General features: G+C 51.5%; 2 protein-coding genes across 2 annotated transcripts; one reads left to right on the top strand and one right to left on the bottom strand.

Moving 5' to 3' along the window:
- PXMP4 (peroxisomal membrane protein 4) lies at positions 3,561-7,483 on the bottom strand. Its single transcript, XM_021416638.1, has 4 exons — positions 7,219-7,483; positions 6,864-6,926; positions 6,066-6,264; positions 3,561-5,120 (listed from the first exon to the last, which is right to left on the bottom strand). The coding sequence occupies exons 1-4, from the start codon at positions 7,332-7,334 to the stop codon at positions 4,857-4,859; spliced, it is 642 nt and encodes a 213-aa protein (XP_021272313.1). The 5' UTR covers positions 7,335-7,483; the 3' UTR covers positions 3,561-4,856.
- Positions 7,776-27,616, top strand: ZNF341 (zinc finger protein 341). The gene is made up of 15 exons (XM_021416637.1): positions 7,776-7,941; positions 11,370-11,480; positions 12,823-13,010; positions 14,094-14,246; positions 14,895-15,131; positions 16,438-16,633; positions 17,596-17,680; positions 18,697-18,887; positions 19,859-20,052; positions 21,161-21,369; positions 22,751-22,847; positions 24,390-24,522; positions 24,949-25,060; positions 25,828-25,898; positions 26,549-27,616. The coding sequence occupies exons 1-15, from the start codon at positions 7,911-7,913 to the stop codon at positions 27,061-27,063; spliced, it is 2,523 nt and encodes an 840-aa protein (XP_021272312.1). The 5' UTR covers positions 7,776-7,910; the 3' UTR covers positions 27,064-27,616.

Here is a 27,797-nt window from a genome sequence, read left to right as displayed (position 1 = left end):
ATCTCCACTGCCACAGCTCTTACCTCTACCACATATCTCCTCTGTAGCGCCCAGCTTTGAAGCGGCACCCAAGTCATTTGCATGTGTACTCCTGTTCCTTAGCTAAAGGGAGAGGCACACGCGGGCTCGTGTTCTTTTGAACAGTTGCACGCTCTCTGAAAGCACCTGCACAAGTTAATGACAGGCTGCAAGGCAGCGGGGAGCAGTTTGCCCTCTAACCACATCGGCCCACACTGACTTCTCAGGCTGAAATGCAAGAACCAGTCGTGTTTGTTCCTGTTCACCCTGGGTGCACCCAGTTTGCACATATTGCCAGTTGTCCAGCCCGGCCCCAGTTTGACCAGCTGAGATGCAGGTCCTGGGTTACACAGCAATTTTGGACCCGACATAGACACAGTGAGACCAAAAGCAGAGGCAACAATCCCTGCATTATCAAGCACGTAATTTGTTTTTCCCCTCCTCATTGCCAGCCTCACAAGGAAACGAGACAGATGAAAATTCTAGGGAAAGAAAAAAAGTGACCTCCTCCAGCAATCTGATGTGAACATACGGGTTGCAAATTCAAGATTAGCACCCCTAAAACATTAACAGCAGCAGACAGACATCACGCTGGATGGCACGGCGCCTGGTTTTCTCTCCTTATCTGCTGGATTGCAAAACCAGCATCAGAAAATGGAACCCAGTCAGCTCAGGTTGGCGTGATCCAGACAAACGCCACCTGACAAATAGGAAACAGCACACGGCTTGGGATATTATCCAAAGGTCAGATCTGTGCTGACGCAGTGAAAATGGGCTTTGTCATACCAGTTTCTTCTCGGAGAGGGTGTCTGTAATGGTTACTGGTACTCCAGTGGCACCAGCCAGCCATGAAGGCTCCCAGCGGGATGCAGGGTGCGGGGGGATCCCGAGCAGCTGCTCTCAGTCTGCTTTGGGAGGCAGAGACCATCCCCTCACTTCTACTTCCACCCAGCTCGGTTTAGAGCTTGAACCTCCCTACCTGGGCAGGGAAGTCTTGAGGCACCGATACCAAAGTTCTGCAGTTTTCCTTTCAGAATTCCCCTCTCCTTAATAGAAAAGATCAAATGCAGGACCATAGCCAAGCCAAATATCACGCACCCATTGAGCTTTCACATTTGTTAAATAATAAAGTTGTCTCAGAGATGGTTTTTCAGCAACCCTGAAAAACAGCAGTAATGTAAGAGCTACTTTCCAAGGAGAAGTGAAGCACAGCATGTATGCCAGGGCAGCACGCAGCGCTGTAAATAACCCCGAGCTTGCTTTGTTTGCTCATAAAATAAATGATTAATAGCTCAGGACAGTCAGTCTGCTATTCGAAGCTTGGCGAAAACTTCTGATCTGTTCAATTCATTAACCTTTAAAATTGCCTCAGTAAAAGAGACTTGAAATCTGAAGGAGGAGCGCCCTTTCAGTATGAACACTCCACTTTTATCCAGAACTCCCCATTTTTGTACGAACTGAGCTAACCGCTGAGATGCTCTGTCCTTCTACAGAGGCACTGGGCGTCACAGAGTCAGGTGCCTGGGAAGAAATAACAGGAGAAAATAAGGCTGATGGAGACAAAAGCATGTTCATCTTAAAATTCAAACCCATTGGGGCTGTGGGGAATGGCACTCCTTTTGTGATTCATAAGCATGTGGCCGATTTGCAGGTGGCTTCCCAACTGCCTCTTTATTCCTTTTGGTTTTAATGCTAATAAAAAAGGAACACAAACGGGCTCAGCTCCTCGCACAATGCGCTGGGGGAGGGCAGGGAGTGTCACTTATGTATCCAAAAGTCTGACTCAGACAGATTACTTCTAGTTCACTTCTTTACGACACGCCGGCATTGTTCGCACACATCGGCAGCATACGGGGTCCATCCCCAGCTATCTGGTCACAGGAGCAGCAATGCGGCCCGATGCCGTTAAGGAACCGTTCCAATTACTTCCCTGGGGAAAGAAGTGACTTGCAGCTTAACGTCCTGCCCGCACGCAGCGGGAACGCAAACCGTCCCAAAGCGCAGCTAATGACTGCTGCTGCGCAGACCCCGCTCCTGGGATGAGCCGCACTTTGTTTTCCAGGGCCGGCAGCTGGGCCCTGGGTCACAAGTACAGATGGCTGCAGTCTCGGCGCAGTTTACTTTGGAAGTGAGGTTGGGAAGAGATCTGCGGGAGGAAAAGGGCACTCTGATGGCTGATGGCCGCTGTTGCCAGGTTGCTCCCAGAGCGCAGCTCTTGGCTTCGTTCTGCCACCTAGAGAGCACGGAGATACTGCGGTGGTACTGAAGGGACACAGCGAGTCCTGGCCCTTGGCAGAGCCGGGAAGTGCTTCACAAGCACTGCGTGACTGCAGCCATGACACAGCTACCGGTAGAAGCACTTCAGCCCGTGTTCGAGAGCATCAGAAGCCCTCCTCCAGAGAGGAATGCCAGCAGCAAGGTCAGAAGGTTGAAAACCTTGAACAGACAACAGCTCACAGGGCCAGCCCGCAGGGCGCTTCGCTACAATTACACATAGTCAAGGAGTTGTTAGTCTAATGGTTCCGGGAGGAAATTCTCAAGCCCTAGCTCTTGGATTCTGGAATGGTCTTCCCAAGCCCCATCAGAGGTTGTAGCAATATTAGCTGAATATTCGTTCTTATTTCACCTGACACAAAGATCATCGCGTGCAGTGCTCTCGTGCCAGGACACGCTGCCTCAGACCTCCACCAGTGGAGCTCGGGTATGACATTTATACAGAAATCAGATCCGAGCTACAGTTCCATCTTTTCTTTTTTTCTTTCTGTACTTAAATATTTTCTTTGGTGGAGGCGAACTTAAAGATTGAACTACAAAAAAAAAAAAAAAAAAAAAAAAGCAAAAACAATTCCTAATTTCGACAGGCTCCGGAAAAAGTGATGAAATACTGATCCATGTTCCAATTCAAATATTCCGTGCAGAGCATAATAGCAGGTGAAGGTGCCACAGCCACTCACGAGGGCAAAGTCAAATCTTGTCTTTTGGGCATCAATACATTATGAGTGTGCAAGAGACGAGCATGAAGAAGCCTCCATCCCTGTGCTGTGATACCTCTTGGTGCCATAGTGCTCCCCAGTGCCAGGTTCGTGTCAAGGGCTTGAAAAACTCAACCTGGTTCTCTGTGGGTGGGACATGATCCTGACCCTCAGAACAGCAGACAGGCTGTGGGGAGGGGAACATTTCACCCTCCCCCTTGTTGACACAGAGTATGAAAATACAAAGGGCAAAGCCACACTGAGAAGATGCACAATAGTAGTAAAAGAGCTTTAGATGTGAAGGAAAAACGTCTTAAGATGGAAGGTACCACAACAAACATACTAATCCAGTCACACTAGTGAATACAACAAGCTGCTGGAGCTTGGAGTGCAAAGCAGAGACTGCAGAAGATGAAGATGAGCACCAGTGGGACTGAAAAGTGGATGCATACACGGAGAGCTAAAACAGGAGGTAAAAGAGGAGGAAACAAAGCAGTCCTGTCTGAGACAAAAGGGGAAAATTAGCATAAGTTGCTTAATGACTCTTACGATATCACCACATAAAACCAATAAGTCAGGAATTGTTTTAATGCATCTCATTACGTGAATGGTATAGTGTCATACAGCAGTATCAGTAATTAATAGTATTAACAGTTTGATTGTACTCATTTTGAAACAGCTGTTGTTTTTGGAGTACTTCTCCGCTGCCCAGTCAGCACCCTGTGAACACACCCAGCGTGTGCTGTTCCTGGGACTCAGCAGAGCAGTTTTCAAAGGGACACCCATTGGTATTTCCATGCTCCAAGGCCCAGCAACAAGACTGCACTAACAACAGGAACGTTCAAGTTTGCTTACACCTAATGCACCCCACTGCTGTGGTGGGGGAATTCTGAACCTACGGGTAACCCAGGCCACCTTCCACCCAATTGAAAGTTCTTGTTAAAAAGTGTCGCTCGCTGCTACATTAAAGTACCCAGTGTAACATCCGAGGGCACGCCATGTGGCCCAGCCTGTTTTCAAAGCTGACTGAAGTTGCACAAGAGGTTTTGGAATTAAGTTCAATCAGCTTTTTAAAAGCTTCATCAAAAAGCTTTAAATAATTGCAGGGTATTAATTAATGCACTCTGTAGAGGGACAGATTTATCCCTAGTGCACGAGAGGAACTGAGCAAAAATATTCCTTCCAAGCCTGATTTACTGGGCTTGCATCAGAGAGACTTCATCGTTTTATTCTCAAACATCTTTGTCTCCCTGAGACAAAACTGCAGAGGATTTCTCTTAGGGAGTACGTGACTATCCCTGTAATGGTTTAGATCAGGTTTCCTGCCTTCCATAGAAATCAAGAAAAAATCTCCCTGCTTTCAGAACCGAGCAGGTCCCCAGCTCCCATCTCACCACTACAGTGAGTGCAGCAGCACAGAAAAACCCTTCCACCTTGCAAGCACTCAGATAATCCCCAGAACGTTGCTTCCACAATTAGATCTATTCCCCACTTACTGTCAAGTTGTCATAAGTGCTTTCCTTTCTTTTCCTTTTTTTTTTTTTTAAAGAAATGAAATAAACAAACAAAACCTAAGAACATTCACAGGAAAAATAAGGTCTCTTTAAAAGAAGACTGATTTTAACTGAAGGTTCCCAAGGCATTTACTCTCCCTGAGGCATTGTAGTAAATTTCTGTGGGGTATTCACTAGCTCTAAACGGAGCTAACAGAAGACTAATCAGAATATTTTGGTGAAAACACAAGAGGCAGCTCTCCTTGATGGGTGTTAATTTAAAAACATTCATCAGTCAAGAGCAAGAGAACCAGCTTTTCCCTTGGCTGCTGGAAGGCACCATCCGCTCCATAGGTGTTTTACAACGAGCCGACTATTTGCTCTCAGGCTTTTTGTTGTATATGAGGAAGTCAGAAATGTCGTGCCATACATTGCTGTCGTCATACAGGTAGGTCATGGAGGCCTGCAGAGAAGGCTGCAGAGTCTGCCGGTGGTATTCAAAGAGCCAGAGAACCGTTCCCCACACCAGGGCAGCGACAAGTGGAAAGGGATCCTGCTTGGGCTGGGGGACGTAGCCCTTCTCCACTGCCAGCCGAGACAAGCCAAACAGGATTCGAGACAGCAGGTACATAATGATCTGCACGAAGAGAAAACCCAGAGAACATCAGGAAAAGAACCTGCCTGGTAAATCTGATCAGGGTAAGCGATTCAGCTGTGATAAGCTGTACAAGAGAGGCAGAAACAGTTCACCCAGTGTAACAGCTGACAGACTGTAGGTTCACCTATCCGGCCATCCTGAATTGCAGACGATTGTGTCTTCCCTACGTTCTCAAAGTCCTATTGCCATGTAAGTGCTCTAGTTTAGTAAGCAAGAAATTACACCTGATGCAATAAATCTTTGCAGTTGCAGATCAGTTGCACAACTTTCACCAATGCTACCTCAGATGCTGCTGCTGATAGCCACATAGCAGCCCTGTTAACCTGCCAAGATACTAACTCAGAACCCTGGGCCCCTCCTAAAACCAGACTGAAGGCATGGTCTTGCAGGGGGTTGTGCAAGTAGAACACTTTTGATTCACCTGTGCCTACACGTTTTATTGACCCAAATTAAAGTTGGTAACAAGCAGCTTCAAACCAAGCTCTCCCTGAGCAGCTTTTGTCAGTTTACCCAATTTAGTCAAGCGTCGCTCTGCAACCAACCGTTCTCCACACACAACAAAGCTCAGGCTTGTGGGTTTAGCTCTGCGAGCAGGCAGATCAAGCACAGTTGCCACAGTGCAGAGGATGGGTGGGGTGACCCCACAGCTTTGGGTTGCCAACCTGTCTTCCTAGAGACAAGTGCAACTCCGGAGGTTCACCAGGATGTTTAGCTCTCAAACTACACACATCACCACGGGGGCACACAACCACCTCTCGTGTCTGAGCACGGGACAGTCAAAAAGAGAACTCTCTACAAAGAGCTACACTGTAAAAGTAACGCTGCGCAGAGAGAAATGGGCCAGGCTATACCAACCACTTCCTGGCACACAACCACCCATCTGTTAGCCTGTTTGTCAACCAAACGTTCAGCGAAGACATTTACCTGGCTGTTGATGGGATTGTTCTCACCGAACACTAGCCAACCCCCAATGCAGGCTGCAAAGAAAGAATGAAATGGAATTTTTTTCCCCTGTAGTCGGGACTGCAACGCCATCAGCCCCTTGTAGGTGAACACAAAATACGCCAAGTTCCGGGAATGAGTGTACGTGGCCTGAGCAATCGATTTCAATTTCTCTCTTAAACTGAACAAAAGAAACAGAAAATTAGGAGAGCAGAAAGGCAGCATCGCTGGTGACCAGCCCGGACCTCACACCCCTCTGGCCTGCCCACCCAGATCAATAGCTCTGTTACCCCCAAAACATCTCCTGCTTTGTGGGGGAGGAGGAATCACTAACTCTGGGTCACTCACCAGAATTCACTCCTCAGCTCTCCTCACACTGTGCTTTTGCCTAATTCTATGAATAGCCAACTGGCTTTTTTTTCCTTTTCCTTCTCAAATTTCAAGTTCAAATTTCTGGGAAGAACCACCATGGGCACTGGTGTAGCTTAGCCTCCTGTATCGAAGCAGAAAGGGGAGCAGAGCGCAGCTGCTGGCATCTGCTAACTTCTCACCTGTCCACTGCTCCTCAACAACCACTGCATGAGTGACCGATCCCCAGGAGCACGTACAGATGCGTGTGCGTGCAGGTCACCCTGCTTATCACAGCGGTGGGCTCTGAACGTGTCTCATTTATCTTTCTGCTTTTTAAATCTGAGCTCTATGGGAGGGAGCAAGGAATAACCAACGCTTGGAGAGAGGAATCCCAAGCAGCAGTGCAGAAATGAAGAAGTAGGGCTGTACCTTCCACTCCTGAACAGGAAAGTCATCACCAGGGCATGCGGAGCACGAATTTTTGCTCCATACCTGCAGAAGTGAAGAGATGCTTCAGAGCTTTTGTACCATGCTACCAAACGAGCGCAGGTCCATCCTACCGATACCCCGAAGGCACTACGGACGCGACCCGGCCGTGCTTTTCGGCCGGCCCAGCAGCAACACAACCCTGCTCAAGGCCGGCACAGAACAGCGGGCACGAAGAAGGCACACGGCCCCGGCAGAACAGCCCGCGCCGATCTCGGGCAGCGAGGCACCGCCCCGGGGCCTTTCCTCCCCAGCCCCCACGGACGGGCCCGGACGTCGCAGCGTCCCCCGCACTCACACGGCCCCGTTGCGGAAGCCCTTGAGGACGGCGAGCGCGGCGCGGTAGCGGCGCTGCAGGAGGAGCGCGTTGATGGCGCGGAGCAGCGCACCCGGCGGAGCAGCACGGCCCGCCATGGCGCCGCCCGGCTCCCCACAGCGCTCAGCGCACCCGCTTCCGGGAGGCGGGGCCGCGCCCTCTGCGCACACAGGCTCCCTGGGCTGTCCATCAGCGCTCTTGGCCAATAGGCGGCGACATCCTCCTCGCCCATTGGCGGGAAGGCGTGCCGGCGGCCAACCGGAGGCGGCGCTGCCCCCGGGGAGAGGTCGGGACCCCGCTCGGCCCGGCCGATCCCGAGGGGGGTCCCGAGGCGCTCCCGACCCTCAGCGCAGCGCCGGCCGCTGGGATGCCGCTGGTGCCATCCCCGGTGCCATGCTAAAGCTCCGCCGGGCGCCCCGTCAGCGGCGCCGTTCCCCTCGGGCCGCCCCCGGCCGTGCCGTGCCGTGCCGTGCCGTGCCGTGCCGTGCCGTGCCAGGGGAGGGCACCTCCGCGCGCGGCCCTGCCCCGCTGCGCGTCCCGCTCCCGTCCCGGCCTCGCGCGGCGTGCGGAGGCCGCCCCCTGGCGGCGGGTGGTGCCGCCCCTCCCTCCGCTTCCCCTCCCTCCTCCCTCCATGCCCGCTCCGGCTGCCGGGTCGCGGCCGTCCCGGCTCCAAGATGGCGCAGGCGATCTTCGAGGCGCTGGAAGGTAACGACGGCGTCGCGCCTGCCCGGCCCGGCCCCGGGGTCCCGCGGCGCGAGGCCGCCTCCCTCCCCCCCCATCCCCGCGGACGGGCGGTGCGAGCGGCCCCGTGCGGCGGCGGCGGGGGCGGGACCGCGGTGCGGGCACGCTCGGGCCCCTCCGTCACCTCCGGGCGGCCGTGCCACCGCGGTGCCCGTCCGTTCTCGGGCATCCCGTCGCTCCCCCTCCCAGTGCCCTTTCCTGCCGGGGCCCTCCCCTTCCTCCCTGCGTTCTGGGGCACCCCTGCCGGCTCGCTGCTTCGGGGGAGCACCCCTGTCCCCGCACACTGGGTCCCCTCCCATCACTACCCGTCCCGTGTCCCCACATTTTGGGGCCTCCCCATCGCCTCGCTGTCCCTTGCACATCGAGACACCGTCATGCGCAGTAGACAGGGTCACCCCGAGCCCCGGGGCACCCTATCACCCGTGTGCCGCTCCCGGTGTGCTGGGACACCGCTACCCCCCTGCTGCCAGCACGCTGGGTGCTCCCCTGCCCCCAGGGCTCACGCTGCTGCTCCCCTCCTGCCCCCAGCCTGCTCCCTGACAGGTGCCGGCCCCTGTGTGCATGTGTGCAGGGCTCTCTGTGGCGTGGCCTGCACCTGGTAACGCAGGGCTCTGTGCTTGGGGTCAGCCCGCTGGAGAAAAGCTGTTTTACGAGGCTTCTTCCTTCTAAATTGGATTACGCGTTTCCCTTGACACGAGGGGACGCCGCTGTCTGAGGGGCCTTGTGTTGGCATCAAAATGCTGCTTTGCAAACAGCACCTGCGACCGCCACGGCAGAAAGATGAGCAAGAATGAATATTTCCCTGTGTTCCGTCAGGTCTCGGTGTGTTTGACAGCACTTTGTGCGTGACCAGGTGCCCTGTTTCCTCTCTGCAGTCAGCTCCACGTTGTGTGGGTTTCCTTGCAGGATTCAGGAGGCCAAAGCGTCTCAGCAAATCGTGTTTGGATTTTTTTTTTTTTCTATCCAATAAATGGCAGCTCTTGATAGCTCAACCTATTTGCTTTGTTTTGCTGACTGCATTGATTACAAGCTGATGGTGACTCGGTGTCTCTGTGTGGTGCAGAAGGCAGTCGTGTCCTCAGTGAGGTCCATGGGGCAGAGATGCATCTGCGCTGCCATTACAGCCCTTGGAACTGTGTTGGCAGGAGCAAACCCAGGGGCTTAGTGTGTGAAATTCGGGGCTTGAGGCGACGGGAGAACCCGTGTGAAGTGGATGTTCTTGTTCTGCTCTCTAAACTGTGAGAGATTTGAAAGGAGGGGAAATAAAAGCCCAAATCAGCAATCTTGGATTTTTATCCTGGCTTCCCCAAATCTCTGTGTGTCTCTCAGGTTCCAGGAAGGCATGCTGCTGCTGGGAAGGCACAGATGGCTTTTTTTAAGGTTTCATGGCTGAAGAACAACCTGCAGGCGAGTGCTGGCTGTTATCAGTGCAGAACTGCTCCATGGCTGCCTCGTGGAGCTGCATCACTATAACCAAGTAGCTGTGCCTGCCTGGCTTTGTTAGTTACTAAACCTTAGATGTTTCCTTCTGTTTTAAGTCTGTCATTGTGCATTTAACTTGTGAAACGCAGGGACTCCCTGTGCATCAGTACAAATCGACAAAAGAACGAAGGGCAATTATTTCTGTTGTCTTGGGCTGCCTTGCTCCGGCTGCTGATCCTGCAGGCAGGATTGAGGCCACTGTGCAGCTTTTTCATTCTGAAGATCTGTCAGTGAGCCAGAAAGAAAGCCAGTTGCCCAGGGCTGGGCACGCCAAGTGCGGCATTCTTGATGCAAACAATGGGGAAAAATTCTTCATTTCCACTCTTTTTGCTTGTCCCCAATTTATACTAAAACCGAGCAGCTGAGCCCCAGTTTTCTTTTGTGTCCTGCTAGCTTACCCCCACTGCAAAAAGGCTGCTCCGTTCCCCTCTCTGCTTTGGATGTGTCAACCAGCGCCTGCAGTGTGCCTCTGCAGTTGCCCAGGAGATGCTGTGCAAAGCAGGAGGTGTATTTTCAAGCCAGTGTGAGGGGATCCAGCCGCGTGGTGCCTGCAGGATGGGATGCAGCACTCTGCAGAGCAAAGGCTTGCAAAGCTGGCCCTGCAGCTCTGCTGTGCCTGGCTGTGGTTTGTGTGACAGGGCTCCCATTGGCACGGCAGGGCGTGAGGCGCTGTGATCTGCTGCTTTCCAGTAGCTGCTAGCGCCCTGCGCTCCCTGGCAGCTGCAGAGCAGTGCTCTGCTGTCTGCCAAGGGCACGTGCAGCGTTTGCGACCTCTCCTTGGTGCAAGATGATTGATGGAAGTGGTGCTCATGGAATCCCACTGTTGTCGGCTTCGCACTGGAGGCGCAGGAGAAGCGGGTATTTAGAATGTCTTCAGCATGTGTGACCTCTCACTGGGGACTCTGCTCACCTGCACCATTTGTAAATGATTGGACTGATGAATTTTCTCTTTAGTACAGCACATAATCCCAAGGTCCAACTACGTAAGAACTTAATAGGTTTCTTTGGCAAAGATCTTAAAGAAAATGTGTGTGCTGGGCTCGATGCAGCGGCTGCATGTCTCTGGCCACGTTCCCTCCCTAGGTGAGCAGTCCCCATCTCCTGTATTTAGCAGGAACATTTTAGAGCACTTTAGTTGTAATGAAAACTATTTGTGCCAGGGCAAGTGAGCTGGTTCTGGCAACAAACCGTCCAGGTGTGCATGTGCTCATGAAGCCCCACAGGAGATGGAAATGACAGTGAGTGACTGCAGCTCGTGAGGGTGAGGCACACTCACCGAGAGGTGCTGGGAGTGGAGGGAGCCGTGGTCCTGCTTGCTGTGTGTCCCAGCGCCGGGGTGGCAGCCAGTGCTCCTGAGAGCTCCTGCTTAATACTTCCCAAATCCTCCTGTAGTTTGCAGTCCTGTGGCAGATCAGACACGGGAAGGCTGATCTTGGACACAGGGAGGTGTTTCTCCCGTATCTTAAAGAAGCTCAGGTGTGGGCTGAGTCCAGGCTGCTGCACACCATGCATTTTGTCTCCAGCGAGCTTGGTGGCAGTATCCTGCTGTGTCTCCAGAGAGAGCCACCCAGGCTGCTGTGCTGGGTGGCCCGTGACATCCCAAGTGTCTGCCTTGTAGCTATCTAAGCATCCTTCCTTGCTGCAGCAGGCATCTGAAACCACACTCTCTTTCAGCTTTCCTTGCCCTGCTCCCTTTTCCTCTGCTTGTATCTAAGTTGTATACAGAGACAAGTGCGAGTGTTGCTTTAGTGTGAATCTTAATGCTGTGGAGCACAGTGAGAAGGTGAGGGTGGCTCTGCGGCAGAGAACTTCCCTCCATGACTTGCTGTGAGCGAGCTCCTGGCCCTCTGGTGCTCCATCCATGTTCATGCCATGCTTGATTTACCACCTGTACTTGTGTCTTCTTCCAGGAATGGATAATCAGACGGTGCTGGCTGTGCAGTCCTTGCTGGATGGTCAAGGAGGTGTAACAGATCCATCTGCTCAAAATGTCAATGCAGCCGCCGCCATCCAGCCCATGGGTGAGTCCCAGGGAGCAGGGAGTGAGGTGAGGGGGCCGTGGGCTGTGCTCTCATGAGCATCAGAACAGCCAACCTGTCCACACTGGGTGCTGCTGCAAGTGTTGGGATCCCTCAGCAGGGCTGGGCAGGGCAAGAGGAAGGGGCAGAGTGAGTGCCAAGGTGAGCAGAGATGCTTTTGGGTGGTTTGTGGCAGCAGAGTGGCCTATGTGTTTTGGATAAAGGTGGGGAAGGAGGGAACAGCCACTCCTTGCCACTACCTGTATTCATTTTTTTTTTAATTTAATGAGCTGTTCCTTATTCTCTGGGGATGTATTACTAGTGCAGACATTGGGTACCTCATTCGTGTGGATGGATATGGGAACAGGTGGTTCCTGTGCATGCAGAAACCCACAGTGTTCAGCCAGGGATGCTCTGAGTTAGGTACTGAGTTAGGTGCTGGGTTCCATGCATTCTGCAGGCTGACAGTTTGGCTGGCAGCAGACCCAGCAGCCAGTGCAATGGAATGATGCTGTGAGTCTTTCCCTGTGAGTGTTTATTCCTCCAGCTCTTTTTCCCCTTGGGTGGCAAGGGCCAGCCAATCAGATCAAATTAGACAGTGAATTCCCATTTTGCCCTGTGAGAGAGAAAGCCTTTTGTGGTGGCCAGGATATGAGCTGTGCCCCTGGAGAAGTTATGGTCTGTGTCCCCCAAACAGATGGGAGATGCAACCCTGTGAGTTTTAGGATATTTTTTTCCAGAGGTTTGAGTCCAGCTGACTCAGGTGAAAACTGCCGTGTGCTTATGTGATTTGCTAGTGCTGCAAATTTTATCTAGATCACTGATAACTGGGTTGTTGTCTTCTGCCTCTAACATCAAGCAGAGGCACCAAAGACCAGCAGTGTTTGGGGGATGGGGCTCAGACAGAAGTTGCAGTTGACTCTGTGCCTTGATGTGCCTTCCTTCTCATCCTTTGTGCAACCTGAGTAATAAAGTCTGCCTCAGCCGGGATAACGCTTTGGAAGAAGCTATTTAGACTAAAAACTGAAGGTGATACAGGAGTGAGGCTGGGTTGGTTGATCATGTCACTGGGATGAGAGGACTGATGATGGGAATCAGCTCATCTCAAGGAGACAGCAGGTTTTGTGTTTGGAAGCACAACTGAGACAGGCCTCGTTCACATTGGTTAGATTTAGGGAGAATTTAGGATTAGGGAAGGACAGTGGCACCTGATATCTCCTGATATCCCTGAGATGCCAAGATACATTAAGTGTCTGTTTTCTTGCCTTTACTGGCTGTAGCTCGAGTGTAGCGCTGGGGAATACTGAAGAAGGCCTGCAGCAGTGATCTGGTTCTCTAATTGCAGATGACGAAGATGTCTTCCTGTGTGGGAAGTGCAAGAAGCAGTTCAACTCCTTGCCTGCCTTCATGACCCACAAGAGAGAGCAGTGCCAGGGAAATGCCCCTTCCCTCTCCACGGTCTCGCTGGCCACCAACAGCGTGTACACCCCTTCCATCACGTCGGTGCAGCAGGCTCCGAGCGCGAGCCGACAGGTACCATGCTGTGAGCCAGCAGGCTCTGCCACCATGATTTTGGGAGTGGGGGGGACCCCTAGGTGATGTTTTTAGGTCCAGCGATCACTCCTCTCAGTTGTGGTTCTGTTAGCTTTTGATCTCGCATTAAATTTGCCTGGTCCTCGCAGCGAGGTGTCCTTCAGAATGAGTGTCTCGTGCACCTTTCTCAGGCTGGAAGAGGTTTCCTGTTGTGTCTGTGTTACAGCCAGGCTTTGTTTCTGCTCAGGAGCACCAGGTCTGCAGCATGCTTGGGTAATCACCACGCAAGGCTCAATGGGGAGAGGCTGTCACTGACTCATGGTCAGGAGGGGAAGCCAGGTGTCTGTGACAGCCTCATCCCTGTGTCCCTTCATTCATGTCCTGCAGTTGTCCCCGTATCACACGGTGTGCTGTGCAGTAAGGGAATACCCTCGCCTCAGTAACCCTCCTTCCCAACAGACTTAACAGGAGCAAATCCCTCGTGCATGACACGTGCTGTGCTTGCAGCCGTGGTGGTTTCTGAAGTTCTTCAAACCAGCTGTTACTTTTTCAAGTTAACTTGGTGCCAGTGGATGGTGCTTCCCAGGACGCAAATGCTGTTTGTTTCCATTCATAAAATAAGGACATCCGCCCTCCCCTCCTAAAATCCTGCTCCAAGCTGAAAAGATGAGCCCAGTGTTCACCATCTGCAGCCGGAGCAGCCTGCCTGTCCTCCACCTTTCCTGGCTGGCAGGAAATGTTCAGTAAGGGCATGAACTTGTCCGTGACTAGTTTGTCCTGTAGAACTGGTTAATAACCACTGATCTGAACTGCAGCCAGTGACCTCTTCCTTGAGCCACTGTCATCTTTTATACCATTTTCTGAAGAACATTTCTGGAACTGCTTTATTGTTACAGTTAGAAACTGCCATGGACTCAGCAGGAAGCTGCAGGTAATTACCGTGGCTTCTCACATCCTCTGGTCAGCAGGTAGTAGAGACTCAGAGGCTCAGCAGTAAGCCGTGTCATCGTATTTCTGAGTTTATTGTTTTGTCCTGTTGCAGGTCAACAATGCCTCATTTATTTATTTTTTTTTTTCTTTTAGCAAATTTCTACATACATCACTGTTCCTCCATCACCTTTGATTCAGACCCTGGTGCAAGGGAACATCTTGGTTAGTGATGAGGTGCTGATGTCAGCCATGTCTGCTTTTACATCCTTGGACCAGCCCATGCCAGCGGTGCAGCCCCCAGTACAGGTAAGGGGCACGTGTGGGCTGAAGGGCCTTCGCTTCTTGAGACTGTGGTTGTATGGCAGGAGAATCCAGATGGTTGATCAGAGCCTAAAGATCTGCTTTGATGCAGAGTGCTGGGCACCTGCCCACAGGACAGCCAGGCTTGGGAGGGAGCGTTGGGTAAATGACAGGGTAACTCAGGGCCTGCTTTCTGCTGGTGTCCTTGTTGCTGGATGCTCAGATCTTTGTGATGAGGTATCCCCAGCTTTCTGTTGCACTCCTGTGTAGTAGTTGGTTTCCAGAGCCCTTATCAGTTTGCCTCATGCATCCCTCTCTTCCTGGCATGGTTGTTCTGGGCTTTCCCTAAGGCTGTCCATGCTGGACACACTCCCCTTGCCCTGAAATATCCCTTCTAACCATAGGGTTTAAAAACAATGCACAAAATCAGTGGGGCTTGAATGCTTGGGTTTACTGCCAGTCCAAATCAACCTTCTGTAAGTCAGCACAGTCTGATCCAACCTGATGTTTGGGCAGTGCTGCTTTGTATCAAGACACCATCACTATCGCAGGTGTGCTTTTAGTTTGGGACTTGGGAGCATGTGTGAAGGGGCAGCCCCTCCAGCTGTGCTGTGTTCTCAACATCTTGTCCGTCTTTCCCTCTTCTGATTTTAGAGCAGCTTGAGTATGCACGCGGGGGCTGGTTACCTCTCGCAGCCCCCTCCGCCTCCACCTCCCCCACCACCACCTCCTCCACAGCCCCCGCCACCCCCCCCACCAAACCTGGGGGCTCCAGGGCAGCCCAGCGCTGGCAGTGGCGTGGTCGAAGTGTACAGTGCTCCTGCACCCATGGCAGCAAACAGCTCCGTGGAGATCCAGGCGCTGGGGATGCAGCCCTACCCAGCCATGGAGGTAAGGCTGGCCCCAGGCTTTCCATCCTCCCTGGGCCTCTTCTAGCAAGAAGGACAGCGGCGCTGCTTGGGTGTCACCTGGACTAGAAATGCTGAGTTAGAGACTGGGAGGTTATGTTAGGTTATTTGACGGATTATTTCCTCTGGGGAAAAAGCACTGATCAGAAGGATGTCAGCAAGATGAAGGGGATTCTGAGAACTCAAGAGGCTGGTACAGGCTGCTCAAAGAATTTGTGGGTGCCCCATCCCTGGAAGTGCTCAAGGCCAGACTTGGTGGGGCCCTGGGCAGCCTGATTTAGTGGTTGGCAACCCTATTCATGGCAGGGTGGGTTGGAACGAGATGATCTTTAAGGTCCCTTCCAACTCAAGGCATTCTATGAACAAGCAATAAAGGAAGCTGGAGGGCAGATGCAGGCTTCCTGCAGGTGTTGCAACCAACAGCTGAGGTGAAGGAGTTGTCGCAGGGGGATGCAGTGCCCTACATTGCGCATTGCAGGCTTAAGTGGAGAGAAGAATTCAATCTGAACCTCAGTGAGCTTGGCAAAGGCAGCTTCTCTAAAGAGAGGCTCTGGCAGGAGTGGGTTTACTGGTGGGTCAACTGTGCACAGCCTCCGTGTTTGCACTGACATTCACAGTGGAAACTGCTGGGTGTGATAGAGGTCTGCCAGCCTTAACTTTGTAGCTGGCATCTGATCTGCAAGTGACAGTGTTCAGAAATGGATGGGCATGTTGGGTACTTGGTACTCTATGCTAGTTTATCAGGGTGGGAAATAGAAATGCCCTTAAGCCGTATCACCCTGGGTCGGTCTCTGTCTTTTTCTCTAAACATCCATTTCTGATGTGCTGATGTAAACAGCTCTGCTTTGCTACCTGAAGTTTTCTTGTGTTTTCCTTCCCATCTGCAGTCCTGCTGGGGCAGGATCCCAACCTTCAGGGTGCTGTGGGCCTGCAGGCTCAGCGGGTATGGTGCTGGTCACCTGCCCTGGGGGAATGAGAAACTCTTCCATGGACTAGGCATAGGTGGGGTACTAGAGATCTCCTTCAGTGTTTCTTTGCCTGCTGTAATAAATCATGGATACTTTGTGATGTTCAGCAAGAGTTTCACGATGTGCATAGTGTTAGTTTTAGAGAAACATTGTTGAATGGGTGAACCAGAAATTTATCCAGTGTGGCAGGAAGTAGAAAACTCAGCCTAAATAACCTGAGGTGGCAAGTGTTGCTGGAGGTGGAGGACAGTGGGAACTGTGCTTAGCGCAGTATTGTGCTGTGTAGCAAACTTCTTTCCGCTGGTAATGGAACTCTTGCAGGTACCAAGCCAGTGTGTGGAAAGTCCTGTGTACCCCTCTCCCCCTGTGTACAGCCCTGGGAAGCAGGGGTTCAAGCCCAAGAGCGCCAACGTTCCCACACCTTTGACCAGTGCAGGAGGAGGCAACGTGGTTGGTTTTGATTCCACCCCAGCTGTCAAAAGTAGACGTTCCAAAAGTGAGAGTGGGCTGCAGGAAGGTAAGTGTCCCTGGGGCAGATACCCTGCGCTAACCTGCAGGCCACCATGCTTACCCTGTGCCACAGGCTCTCCAGGTCCTGTGGGGTGACACTGGCTGTGCCTGCAGCTGCCTGGGAGGAACATCACACCCTGCTCAAGGCTATCAAGAGCAGCTGAAAGCGTGGGCATGCTTCTTGTCTGTCCCCTCTGAGCGCGCGTGAAAGGACAGTCATTGTGCTGCTGCATGGGCAAGCTTGTGCTAAATCTCTGCAGCTACATGCTGATTGGATCACACTTGAAAATGGGGAGATCCTGCAAAATAAGGTGTTAGAGCTTGGTCCACGTTACCCGAAGCAACGCCCAGCTGCAGTTCCTGTGGGTCAGATGAGAGAGGCCTGATTTCAAAGGCTGTGATATCAAGGGTGCAGCAGAGCCAACCCTGTGTGTGTTTCAGTGCCTGTGAATGACACAGGAGAGGCAGGACAGTGGCACACCCCGTCACAGGACAGGGGTTTCTAGATCCTCTGCTGGCTGAGCCTGCTTGCTACTGGTGCAGTGGATGTGTGTCTAGCCAAGTGACAAGGGTGGTCCCAGGCATGAGGTGGAGGAAAGCCCCATTGGACCCATGGAGTTAAAACGTTATTTGCAGAGGTGTGAGCGATCAAGCAGCTCTCAGTCCAGAGTTTCCTAGAGCAGCCCATGGTTCTGCTGTTTTTCATTTGTAGCATGGCTGGAAGGATCCCTGGAGTGGTTAATGGCCCAAAGAAAATTCCCCGCCTCCCAACTTCTGCTCTCCTCAGCACTTACTGAGTTAGCTCAGGCTACATTAAATACACACTTGTTCCTTAACCTCTCCCCGATCTGTTCAGGCAGTCCTTTGTTCTTGGTTCTGAAATGTCTTTGGTTGAGGGCCCTGCAGGGAAGGGGGGTGATGAGGTTGTGTCAAATCATGTCATTCCTGTGCACACTCTTACTCTTTCAGGGAAACCCAAGTCCCCAAAGCTGAAATGCACTTACTGTGACAAGGCCTTTACCAAAAACTTCGACCTGCAACAGCACATCAGAAGGTAAGGGTGATGCTAGCCTGAGCACAGTGGAGTAGCTGGAGTGGGTCTGGGCACAGCCCTGCAGAGGGAGTCTGCATAGCCCAGTAAGCTGTATGTTTGTCATGTCTACCAGAATCCATGCTGCACTGCAAGGTCATCCTTCATCTCTCACCTAGAGCTCCTCTCTAGGAGAGTAGTTTAGTGACTGAGGTGAAGGCTGCACTGTAGATATAGTGTTCTTTCTGCTAATGGGCTGAGATTGGAGACCTTTCCTAACAGGTGAGACTCTGAAAGCCACCAGTTTTCAGAGCAGTGTTATCTCCTCTGCTTCCCTCAACCCTTTTTCTGCCTCCTTAGTAAGCTGCAGCCTTCATGTTTGCAGGAGGGCTGGTGTTAGCAAACCATAAGCCAAGCTCAGTGTCTACATAGGGAGCTTTTATGAGAGCCAGAGCTCTGGCAGGAGGCAGTTGAGATCTTTAGCATTTTCTCCAGTGGGGTATGCTGAGCTCAGGACAGATGAGGAGCAAGTGGTGTTTGCTCGCCTTCCCATCCTGGACTCTTTATCTTACATACTCCATGTGTCACAGCCAGCTCTTTCCTCTGGCAGCAGAGGAGCAAAGTAGAAGGGCATTTTTGCTGTGGACAGGAGAGAGCAAGTCTGGGGAGATCAGGGGACTGCAAGGTAGAAGCCACATGTGTGCAGGGAAGGGTAAGTGACAGAGAATCTTTACTCCTGAGAAGAATGCTGGGGTCTCAGAAGTCCACGTGGAAACTCTAACAGTGAATGACCTGATGTGGCTGCAGAGCTCTTTACTTCTCACACTGATCCCTTGTCATTCCCAGACTAGCAGTGTTCTTTTTGTGTGCAGGGCTTGTTTCCCCAGGCCTTTTACCATTCCTTTACTGTTAGGGTCTGAAAGCACTTGTTTGGCTGGTCTGGGGGCTGATCTGCCAAGCAGAGGGGGCCTAGCACAATGCAGGCCTGGGGACTGCCTCCTCTTTCCACTGGCCACAGATACAGTGCCTTCTGCATTCAGTCACACAGGTGAGAAGCCCTTCCAATGCATCGTGTGTGGCCGAGCCTTTGCCCAGAAGTCCAACGTGAAGAAACACATGCAAACCCATAAAGTGTGGCCTCCAGGACTAGGATGCACCATCTCCCGTAACTCCATCACAGTGCAGGTCATGGCCTTGAATCCCAACCAGGCGGAGGATGAGGAGAACACAGGTTTGCTGCCTGGGGATGGTGTGTGCTAGGGGCAGAGCAGTGATGGGAGGGCTCTGCACATTCCTGCATCTCCTGGTCCTCCACAGAGAAATGGGGAAGGTGGGAGCTATTTGTGCCCTTGCAGTCCTGCTGTGGGATTTAATGGCACACACTGGGGAAATGCCGTGGATGCTTGAGTTGCGTTTGCTCCACTCTTGCTGGCAGATGCATCTGTGGGAAATCCCAGCCACTGCTGATTCAGGTGCTGGTGGAAACAGTGGCTCTGTGTCAGGATGTGCGTAGGAACAGGGAGAGACATCTTTCCCTTTCTCACACCCTGGCAGGTGCAGATTTGATAGTGCCTGAACCACACTTGGTAGCTCTGGTCCAGGCTGGTGATTTAGCACAGCCCGGTGCTCTGGCCTGCTGGCAGTGTGCAAATCGTGCCTGGACAGGGTCTGCCCCCAATGGCCAATTGAAAATACTTGAGGCAGAGGAGAGCTCCTTGCTGGCAGGTGGTGCCTGCCCTTTCTGCTGATGACCTTGGTCATGGGTAGAAGCAGAAGGAACAGCGCTGTGGCGATGTCATACCTAGGACAAGGTTCAGCCAAAGCTGGTCTCTGCAGACAGCAGGGTGCTACTGCCTGGATCTGACCACCTGTCTTCTGCTGGAGATTGGAATAAATTTGGCACTGGTTCCCTCTTGGAGGCCTGCCATACTGACAGAGCACAGTTATATCCCTGGAAGCACAATGGTAAGGAGAATGGGTCAAGGAGGGGACAATGAAGTAGTCAGAGCTTTAGGTCATCTGTAGACAAACTTAGAACTATGCCATTAGAAAGTGAGATTCTGATCTAAAGATCTGCCTTTGAAAGGAAGGAAGAGCTTGGATTCAGACCAAGCCTGGGTGTCTCTCAGCAGCACAAAGCTTGCAGAGCAGCTTTCAGAGCTATCTTGAGGCAGGCTGTGACTTTCTCTCCCTTTTCTCCAGGTTTGACTCAGCCCTCTAGGAACCCTGCACAACCTCCCCAAGACATGAGCCCAATGGAGGAGAGTGAGGCTGGCAAACTGGAAGCCAAACAGGTTGTCCTGATCGACAGCTCTTACCAGTGCCAGTTCTGTCCCAGCAAATTCAACACCTATTTCCAGCTCAAATCGCACATGACACAGCACAAGAATGAACAGGTAGGGACAGAGGGTGCCCTTTGTCTGTGGTGAGGTTGAGACAGGCTCACAAGGTCTGTCTCAAGCATGCTGCCTACTTGGTAAATGCTTGCCATTCGGGTCAGCTCTCTGCATGTCTGGGTTGCATCTGTGTGATCTGGGTGGCTTTGAAAAGCTCTGCTGCCCCTGTCCTGCTGAGCCACTGGTGAGCAATCAGCCAAGCGGGTTTGGGTGGCTGGAGAAAAAGACAAAAGGGAAAATCCAAAGTTTTCAGAGTAGGTGGCAGCTCTTGGGTTCTAGGACGGTCACTGCTGGGGCATTGTGGTCTCACTCCCTTAGGCGGTTTCACGTGCTCACAGCAACACCTCTTTCTCCCAGTTTGCTTTCTTTCTTCATCCCTGGCAATTTGTGCGGGCAGAGCAACTATCATGTGGAAGTTGAATAGGTTTAGCCTAGCCCTCAAGAAGTGAGAGAGCTGAGGGCTAGAAGGGTTCACCTTTTGTAGCTGCTTGTGCTCCTGAGCTGCTTTACCCAGGGATGGTGATGGAAAGAAGCAAGTCCTGCCTGTGGACTGTGCTGAGCTTGCATGTCCTCTGCAGCTGTTGACCAGCAGCTGAAGTGGCTGTGAGGGTCAGAGAAGGAGTTTGGTTATGTGGGGTAGCTGTGTGTGATCGGGTTCTTCGTTGAGCTGGGTGATCTCTGGATATCAGTTTGATGGGTGTTGTGCTGCTGGAGTGTGATTCTGGTTCCTGTTTAGTTCCCAGCGGGTTCTGCCATTGTCTTCACCTACAGCTGTCAGCTACATTTTGATGCTGAGCTGCCTAGCACTGTTATTCCCAGTAGGAAGGTGTTGTGTTTTGTTGATCACTGTGTTGTGCTCCTGCTGCAGGGCAGGGTTTCCTTGCTATGCCCTGACTGAGTGCTCTTGCCTCACGGGTAGTGTGTGGGCATGGTCCGTGCTCTGGGAACCCTGGTGCAACCCAGTGCAGGGAACTAAGAGGCAGCGGTTGTGTTCTGTGAAGTACCCAGCTACTGTGATCTCCAGAAAGGGAGGTCAGGTCGCTTTGTCTGACCCGCCCCGTATGTTTCCATGGCGTGCCTTTCCAGTCCCTCTCACTTCTTCACCCAGGTGTACAAGTGCGTGGTGAAAAGCTGTGCTCAGACCTTCCAGAAGCTGGAGTCTTTCCTCGACCACATCAAGAGCCACCAGGAGGAGCTGAGTTATCGCTGCCACCTCTGCAGCAAGGACTTCCCCTCCCTGTATGAGCTGGGCGTCCACCAGTACTCGCACAGCCTGCTGCCCCAGCACAGCCCCAAGAAGGACGTGGCCGTGTACAAGTACAGTAGCAATCAGTGCTCACAAGGCTTGTAGGAGTGAGTGCGTGCAGAGCGTGTCTGGCTGAGAGCGGGGGGAACACAAGAAGGGTGAGGAAGCCACCTGCTCAGCAGCCACAATTCTCTTGGACACACAAATGATAGATGGGGGCCCCTCCTCCAGGCTATTATTGCCCAGCATTTCGAATGCAAGGGCTCTTTCTGAAAGACTGCAATAAGTTGCTTAGGAAGACCGCATCACTGCAAGAGCTGTTATCAGCAGTCAGGAGTGAGATGAGCATAGCTGAGTCTGCCCCAGGCTGGGCAAGCAACCCAGGGAAGCCCCTTTCAGCCTGATTCTCTAAATACCTGCAGCAAAGGGAGTGTGGGCTGTAGAAGCTGTGCCTGGGTAAAATGAGTTATTACTTCTTTTGCTGTGAAAGCGCCTAATACCTGGAGAAACCTTTCTATAAGTGTAGAGGGAAGGATTGAGCAAGTTCTGCGAACAGCTCTCTGTGGCTGTTGAAATGCCTGTAGGGAAATACAGGAAGAGTAGGAAGCCCAGGGGATACTGGAAGTTGCCCAGGAGCCTAGTGGAATAAATAGCTGCTGCTACTTAGACCATAATTTCTAGTTGTCTTTGTGCCTGGAGCTTCATCCTAAAGCTTGCTAGCAGAGATCTTTGAGGTCAGAGCTCTGCTTATGTTTGAGGAGGTTTTAGTCTGCTAAAGTAAGCAAAAGTTTCACTGCAGAGGCATCGTGTGAATGTGTTTGTTCCTCATCGATGATGCATGTCCCCATTGCTTATTACCAGTCAGCTTTGGCACAGGTCTCAGAAATACTGTCAGGGTTTGTGAGAATTGATGGATCAGGTGGAGTGTGGCCAGGCATTGCAGGAGAGGAGTCAGTGTGAGCTGAAGCTTTGTTGGACACTGGGGACCCCACAGTGAAGCATGTTACCTTGTGGCTGCCCCAGCCATGGGAAATACTGCTGTGCTGTGATCCCATGCTCAGCTCCTTCACTTGCACATAGTTGGGAGGAGATGTTTTAGGTAAGGTGAGATCTTAGTTATCTCCATGAAGAGATGATGTGGAATGTGTGCTCTGGTCCCTGGGGGCTCCCATGGGAGTTTGTGTGGAAGAGCACTAGTAATTGAAAGGCTTCTTCACCCAGTTTTGCAGCATCTTCTCCTGGTGAAGGATGTTGTGTGTGTGTGTGAGATCTGGCCATGTGGGTTGCTGAGTTTTCAGAGTACCCAGGTGATGGTGTTAATGTCTGTACTGAACTGACCCTGCCAAAAATCAATGTGGAAGGTGGCTGGTGAAGGGCTGGGCTGCCCTGTGTGGGGTCTGCCTGTGGTGGTAGCCCTGTTCACAGGCTCTGTCCTTTTCTCTCTGCATTCAGATGTGTGAAATGTGTAAATAAGTACTCCACCCCTGAAGCCCTGGAGCACCATCTGCAGACAGCAACACACAACTTCCCCTGCCCTCACTGCCAGAAGGTGAGTGGGTGACTGCTGTATGAGCCAGTCCTGGCTCTGATGGGACAAGACCCCTTTGCTCCCTTTTCTCTCCCTTCTACCTCAGTATGGTCTGGCAGGCTCTCAAGGTGCTTTTCAGAGAGGCAGAGGGGGTCGCATCCCTGACCTCGTGCAGAGTGTGTTCCTCCCCACAGTGCTGGCTTTTCTCACAGGTCCACATTTGCTGACCTAATGAACAGAATTTGTAAGGGGAGCTCCCTTATTCCCATGGCAGAGCAGAACTGCACAGTCTAGGCTGCTGTCTTCATTTCTTAAAAGCAAGTGTATCAGTGGTGAGGGACTGGGAAGTCTCGGAGTAGTGGCAGTGCCTTTGACTCACCGTGCTTGGCTACCCATGGCTGGAAGAGTTGTGAACAGAAATCCATGGGTCCTGGGGGAGCTCTGAAACCTACGTTGCTGTCCTCATCTCTTGTTGCAACAGAATTCTCTGGGTTCCCCCTTGGTCCTATCTTTTGGATGAGTGCTCTGTGTCCTGGCAAAGAGAAACCTTTCAGAATGATGTGACTGGGACTGGCATGATGCACGGGTAGGTTTTGGCTGGAAATACTCATTTCAGCGTGGCCCTGAAAGGGGCTTGAGGGGCAGATTTTTGTGGTGTTTGAAATTTAATAAATTATTTTTTTTGAAATCCAGACTAAAATGCTCCTCTGTTTAAAGCAGAGGAAATGAAAATCCTGCAGTGGGGGCAGGGATAATCTCAAAGGAGTGATCACTCTGTACTGAGGTAGCTCAGGAAGGGAATACGCACTCCTGGCATGGTTAGTAACCCTTCTTTCTTTACCTGTCTTCTCTCCACCCTCGCCCCAGGTGACAGATGCCCTTCTGAGCCTGGACAGGACCTTAGCATGCAGCGTGGGGGTTTGAAAGCCAATTATCTGGAGCATTATTTTTAACTTCTGTTTGTATTCTTGCTAATATTGCTGTTTTCTGGAGCACTGGGTACTGCATACTGGGTAACGGAAGCCTAGGCTCTCCTTTGCTCCCCCTGGATGTGTTCTTGCAGAATCCTCATTAGGAACTCAGCTTGGATGTTTCCAGTGTCCTCATTACACAGAGGGAAACGTTCATTCTGGTTTTATAAAGACCACGAGTGGGAGCTCTTGGTGATAAATAATCAGGGAGCGCAAACTACAATCAACAATATGGAAAGGCAGTGACTGCTGGGGGGGAGGGTGTCATGCCCAGGTGGTCGTGCTGCTGGCTCTGGCAGGAAGCTGAGCATCTGTCTAGTGAGCTGGTCCTCAGCAGTATGGTGTTAGAAAGTTTAGCAGTAATACTTCAGCTCATATGTTTCTTAAGGATAAGGCTTTGTTTTGTTGTTTGCATTACAAGATCTGTGTATATTTTCCTTATACAAAACTAAAGGTTCTCTCAGCGCTTCCTTTCCAAGAAAGCAGTCGCTACAAGTTTGTGCTTTTTGTACAGGCTGCAACTCCTTTGCCCGGTCAGCTCAGCGATGTCCCTCAGTGCTGCTGACTCAGCCTTGTTTTGCTGTGCTAACAGGTGTTCCCCTGTGAGAGGTACCTGCGCCGCCACATCCCCACCCACGGCGGAGGCAGCAAGTTCAAGTGCCAGATCTGCAAGAAGTTCTTCCGCCGGGAGCACTACCTCAAGCTGCACGCCCACATCCACTCGGGTACGGGCTCTGCTGGCACTGCAGTGTTCAGTGACTCCGCGTCGTGGTCCTTGCTGAGCCCTGCCGTGCTCTGGCTATTTTCCTGATAACCAGAGGAACGGAGTATGAGCTATTTGTGGTCACGTGGCTTTTAGGAGATGTATGGTTTTCATTCAGTCTCGTGCACCGGTTGGAAGTGGAACAGAGAACTAGCTTCCCCACTGCCCAGGGTTGCAGAAGCTAAGGGAGCTGCCCTGGAGAGCAGGAGCAGCACACGGTGGGGATAGTATCCATCCATTTACCCACAGGGCAGGGTAAGGAAACCCGGAGAGTTTGTAAAGAAGTAGAGCAGCACTGCTGCCAGTGTGAATCCTGTACGTGACTAGAGCAGCCCTGTGTGACCGCACTTTCCCTGTCTCTTCATTTCTTTTTCTTTTTTTAATCCAGGGGAGAAGCCCTTTAAATGCTCAGTGTGTGATGCAGCTTTCAATCGGAAAGACAAACTCAAGAGGCACATGCTGATCCACGAACCTTTCAAGAAGTATAAATGTCCTTTCTCGTACGTAGCGTCTCCAGCATTGCAGCTTGTCTTAATGGCTTGTGGCATGGTTTGAAAAGGAAGGAATGTCCCTTGTATATATCCTAGGGAACAGGTGGCATCTGACAATTCTCTGCTTCTTGAGGAGGCGAGAATGCTGGGAACCCAGAAGTCTTGGTTGGTCTGGTGATCGATTTTCTGTGGGGCAACATCATTTCATCTCAGTTCATCAAGTCCTCTAAAATAAAGCCTGCCTACATGGGAAGCTTGGGAGATTGCACTTGCAGAGCACTGGGGAAGAGAAAGAATATTATTTGAGCACAAAGCACAGGATTGCTTGAGTGTTGGAATCACCCCAGCTGCACTTAGAAGCAGAGGAACTAATGTACAAGCCAAAGAAATCTAGGTTTAGGAGATGCATCCCCAAATCTTTGTCACTTCTTCTGAGATAGTCAAGGCTAACTTCCCTGCTCCAACCACCTCGTGGCTCCTTCCAAATATTTCTGACTCCCACTGGGACATTGAACCTGCTGTTGTTAGCAGCATTTATGGTGATGCAAAGGCGATGTGTGGCCCAGCAGAAGCCACATGCCCTTGTAGCAATGTGTTTATTTCTTGCCCCTATCTGGAAAGACTGAAATAGCGGGGCTCCAACTGTAGCCTTACTCAGGGACCCATCCAGTTTCTGATAAGGAGAAGGGTTATGAGTCTCTCTCTAGTCTAGGATCTGTTTATGCATCAATCCTTGGCTGCTTCATGCTGCTCACCAGTATTTGTTGTTCTTACAGAAGCCACACAGGTTGCAATAAAGAGTTCAACAGGCCTGACAAGCTGAAAGCTCACATACTGTCCCATTCAGGTAAGTGCAAAAATGATGCTCCTGCTCCTAATAAAGACAATTAATTTATTACTGTGCCTTAGGGAACCTTTTTTGTTGTTGTTCTTGTTTTGTTGTTTTTGTTGTTTTTGCTTTGTTTTCTGTCAAGGTAAAACTGAAAGTGTTTTTCTCGTGCCTCCCACATCCAAACCTCTGCAAATTGTGATGAGATGAGACTGTGCTGACAGTGCAGTAAATGATGTTTTTTAGATTACATTTGGGAGAAAAAAAAGTCAGCTTAAGGCTGTTCTGCATTTTCATCACTATCACCTGACACATTTTTTTTCCTAGTGACATTTTAAACCTCTTACTTGAGGCAAGAACCATTATTGTAAGCATTCCTAAACAGTGATGTTGAAGGTGTAGCAGTTCATCCTTTTCTGATTGCAAATTTGCCCGGCACGATGTCTCCTTAGACCCTGGATTTTTTTTGGTTGTTTACTAAGCAAGCTGAAAAGAATGGGGCTTACTGAGTGAGAAGGTGGCTGTTTGAAACTTTTATCAGAGAACACGTGCGTGGAGGAGGAGGTAAAGCTATCATGCTCTCCCTCTGCGCTGCAGGCTTTCCTGCAGATCTGCTTTGTGAAGCAAGGTCTGTAACTGAGCTCTCTCTCCTCCCATGCTATGTACAGGGATGAAGATCCACAAGTGCCAGTACTGTAACAAGTCCTTCAGCCGACGAGCCCACATGATAGAGCATCAGCGCTCGCACACTGGCAACTACAAGTACCGCTGCCCCACCTGCAGCAAAGGCTTCACGCGCCACAAGTACATGAAGGACCACAAGTGCCGTCTGGGCTCACCCAAGGACAAAGACCTGCAGCTCAGGAAGCCCCAGAAGAAACGGGTGGTGCGGGGACGCAAGGCAGGCCTTTCCCTTCCCAACCAGCTGGCTCTGGCAGAGCTGAAGGACAGTGCTGCTGGGGAAAGCCCCCAGGAAGACGTCCCTAACAAAGAGCCATTCCAGGAGTCGGATGCAGTCCTGTCCATTGTGGTTGGTGGGTCGGGAGCTGCTGACTCGGACCTTGTTGTTCCTGGGCAGCCCAGCGGTATCGGATCCAATTTGTCCTTGGCAGAACTGCAGGCTGCCTCAGACAGCCCCTGCACCATGCTGGCCGTCCCTGTTTACATCCAAACGACGGAGTGATCGTGTGTAGAGCCACTGTGTGGCTCGGGGCTGCTGCTGGGATTGTCAGACTCAGTGCTGAAATTTATCCTGGTGAAAAAGACCGAAGCTCTTGTGGGGAGTAGGTGGATATGGGAGAGAATGGCTTTCATTTCCACTTGTTCTTCCCCTCCACGGTTGAAGGACTTATTGGAAGCCACTGATGGCTACAAGGCACTGAGGAGAATGGCTCCATTTTTTCTTGTCCCTCTGCATCACCGGTCAGTCAAGGGCAAGGAAGACTAAGATCCCTGAATCAGGGTGAGAAGGAGGAGCGTATAAACTTGCAACAAACAGAGCTGCTGAAATCTGGTGGCTTTGCAAATCACAGCCTATCCCATCTGTGGTTTTTCTGGCCTAAAAGCTGTATTGCCCAGTATTTGGGTGCCCTTTCCAAGAGCAAACAAATGATCCTTCCTAGTGGAAGCAAGTTCATTGTGAGATCCTTTGGGAACACTGTTCAGAAATACCCTGATAGACTTATCTGGTATCTTTCTCTGCTCTTATCAGTAAAAAGAACACCTTGTCTATACTACGTGTGTTGTAAACACCATGGACCGTGTGGAGTCAGTGGGTGGGAGCCGTGGTGTGTGGTGCTGGGTCTGAGCACACGTGTGTTAGCTCCTCTCTGCTTGGTGTTCCTTCCAGGGTGTTCTTCTCACATTTTTATCCATTTCTAAGAATCTCCAAGTGCCTTAGGTATCAACGAGTCGGTC

The sequence above is a fragment of the Numida meleagris genome, chromosome 19 (genome assembly GCF_002078875.1).
Source record: "Numida meleagris isolate 19003 breed g44 Domestic line chromosome 19, NumMel1.0, whole genome shotgun sequence".
NCBI lineage: Eukaryota > Metazoa > Chordata > Aves > Galliformes > Numididae > Numida > Numida meleagris.
The sequence above is the reverse complement of the archived record's forward strand: the minus strand, read 5'-3'. Positions and strand labels throughout refer to the sequence as shown.

Excerpts from the sequence above, each read along its gene's own strand:
- PXMP4 (XM_021416638.1), bottom strand. The coding sequence starts at position 7,334 with ATGGCGGGCCGTGCTGCTCCGCCGGGTGCGCTGCTCCGCGCCATCAAC. Across the intron at positions 6,265-6,863 it reads TTCCTGTTCAGGAGTGGAAG|TTTAAGAGAGAAATTGAAAT; the intron begins GTACAGCCCTAC and ends TCTTTTGTTCAG. Across the intron at positions 5,121-6,065 it reads ACAATCCCATCAACAGCCAG|ATCATTATGTACCTGCTGTC; the intron begins GTAAATGTCTTC and ends CTCTTCGTGCAG.
- ZNF341 (XM_021416637.1), top strand. The coding sequence starts at position 7,911 with ATGGCGCAGGCGATCTTCGAGGCGCTGGAAG. Across the intron at positions 15,132-16,437 it reads AGCCCTACCCAGCCATGGAG|GTACCAAGCCAGTGTGTGGA; the intron begins GTAAGGCTGGCC and ends GAACTCTTGCAG. Across the intron at positions 22,848-24,389 it reads CCTGCCCTCACTGCCAGAAG|GTGTTCCCCTGTGAGAGGTA; the intron begins GTGAGTGGGTGA and ends CTGTGCTAACAG.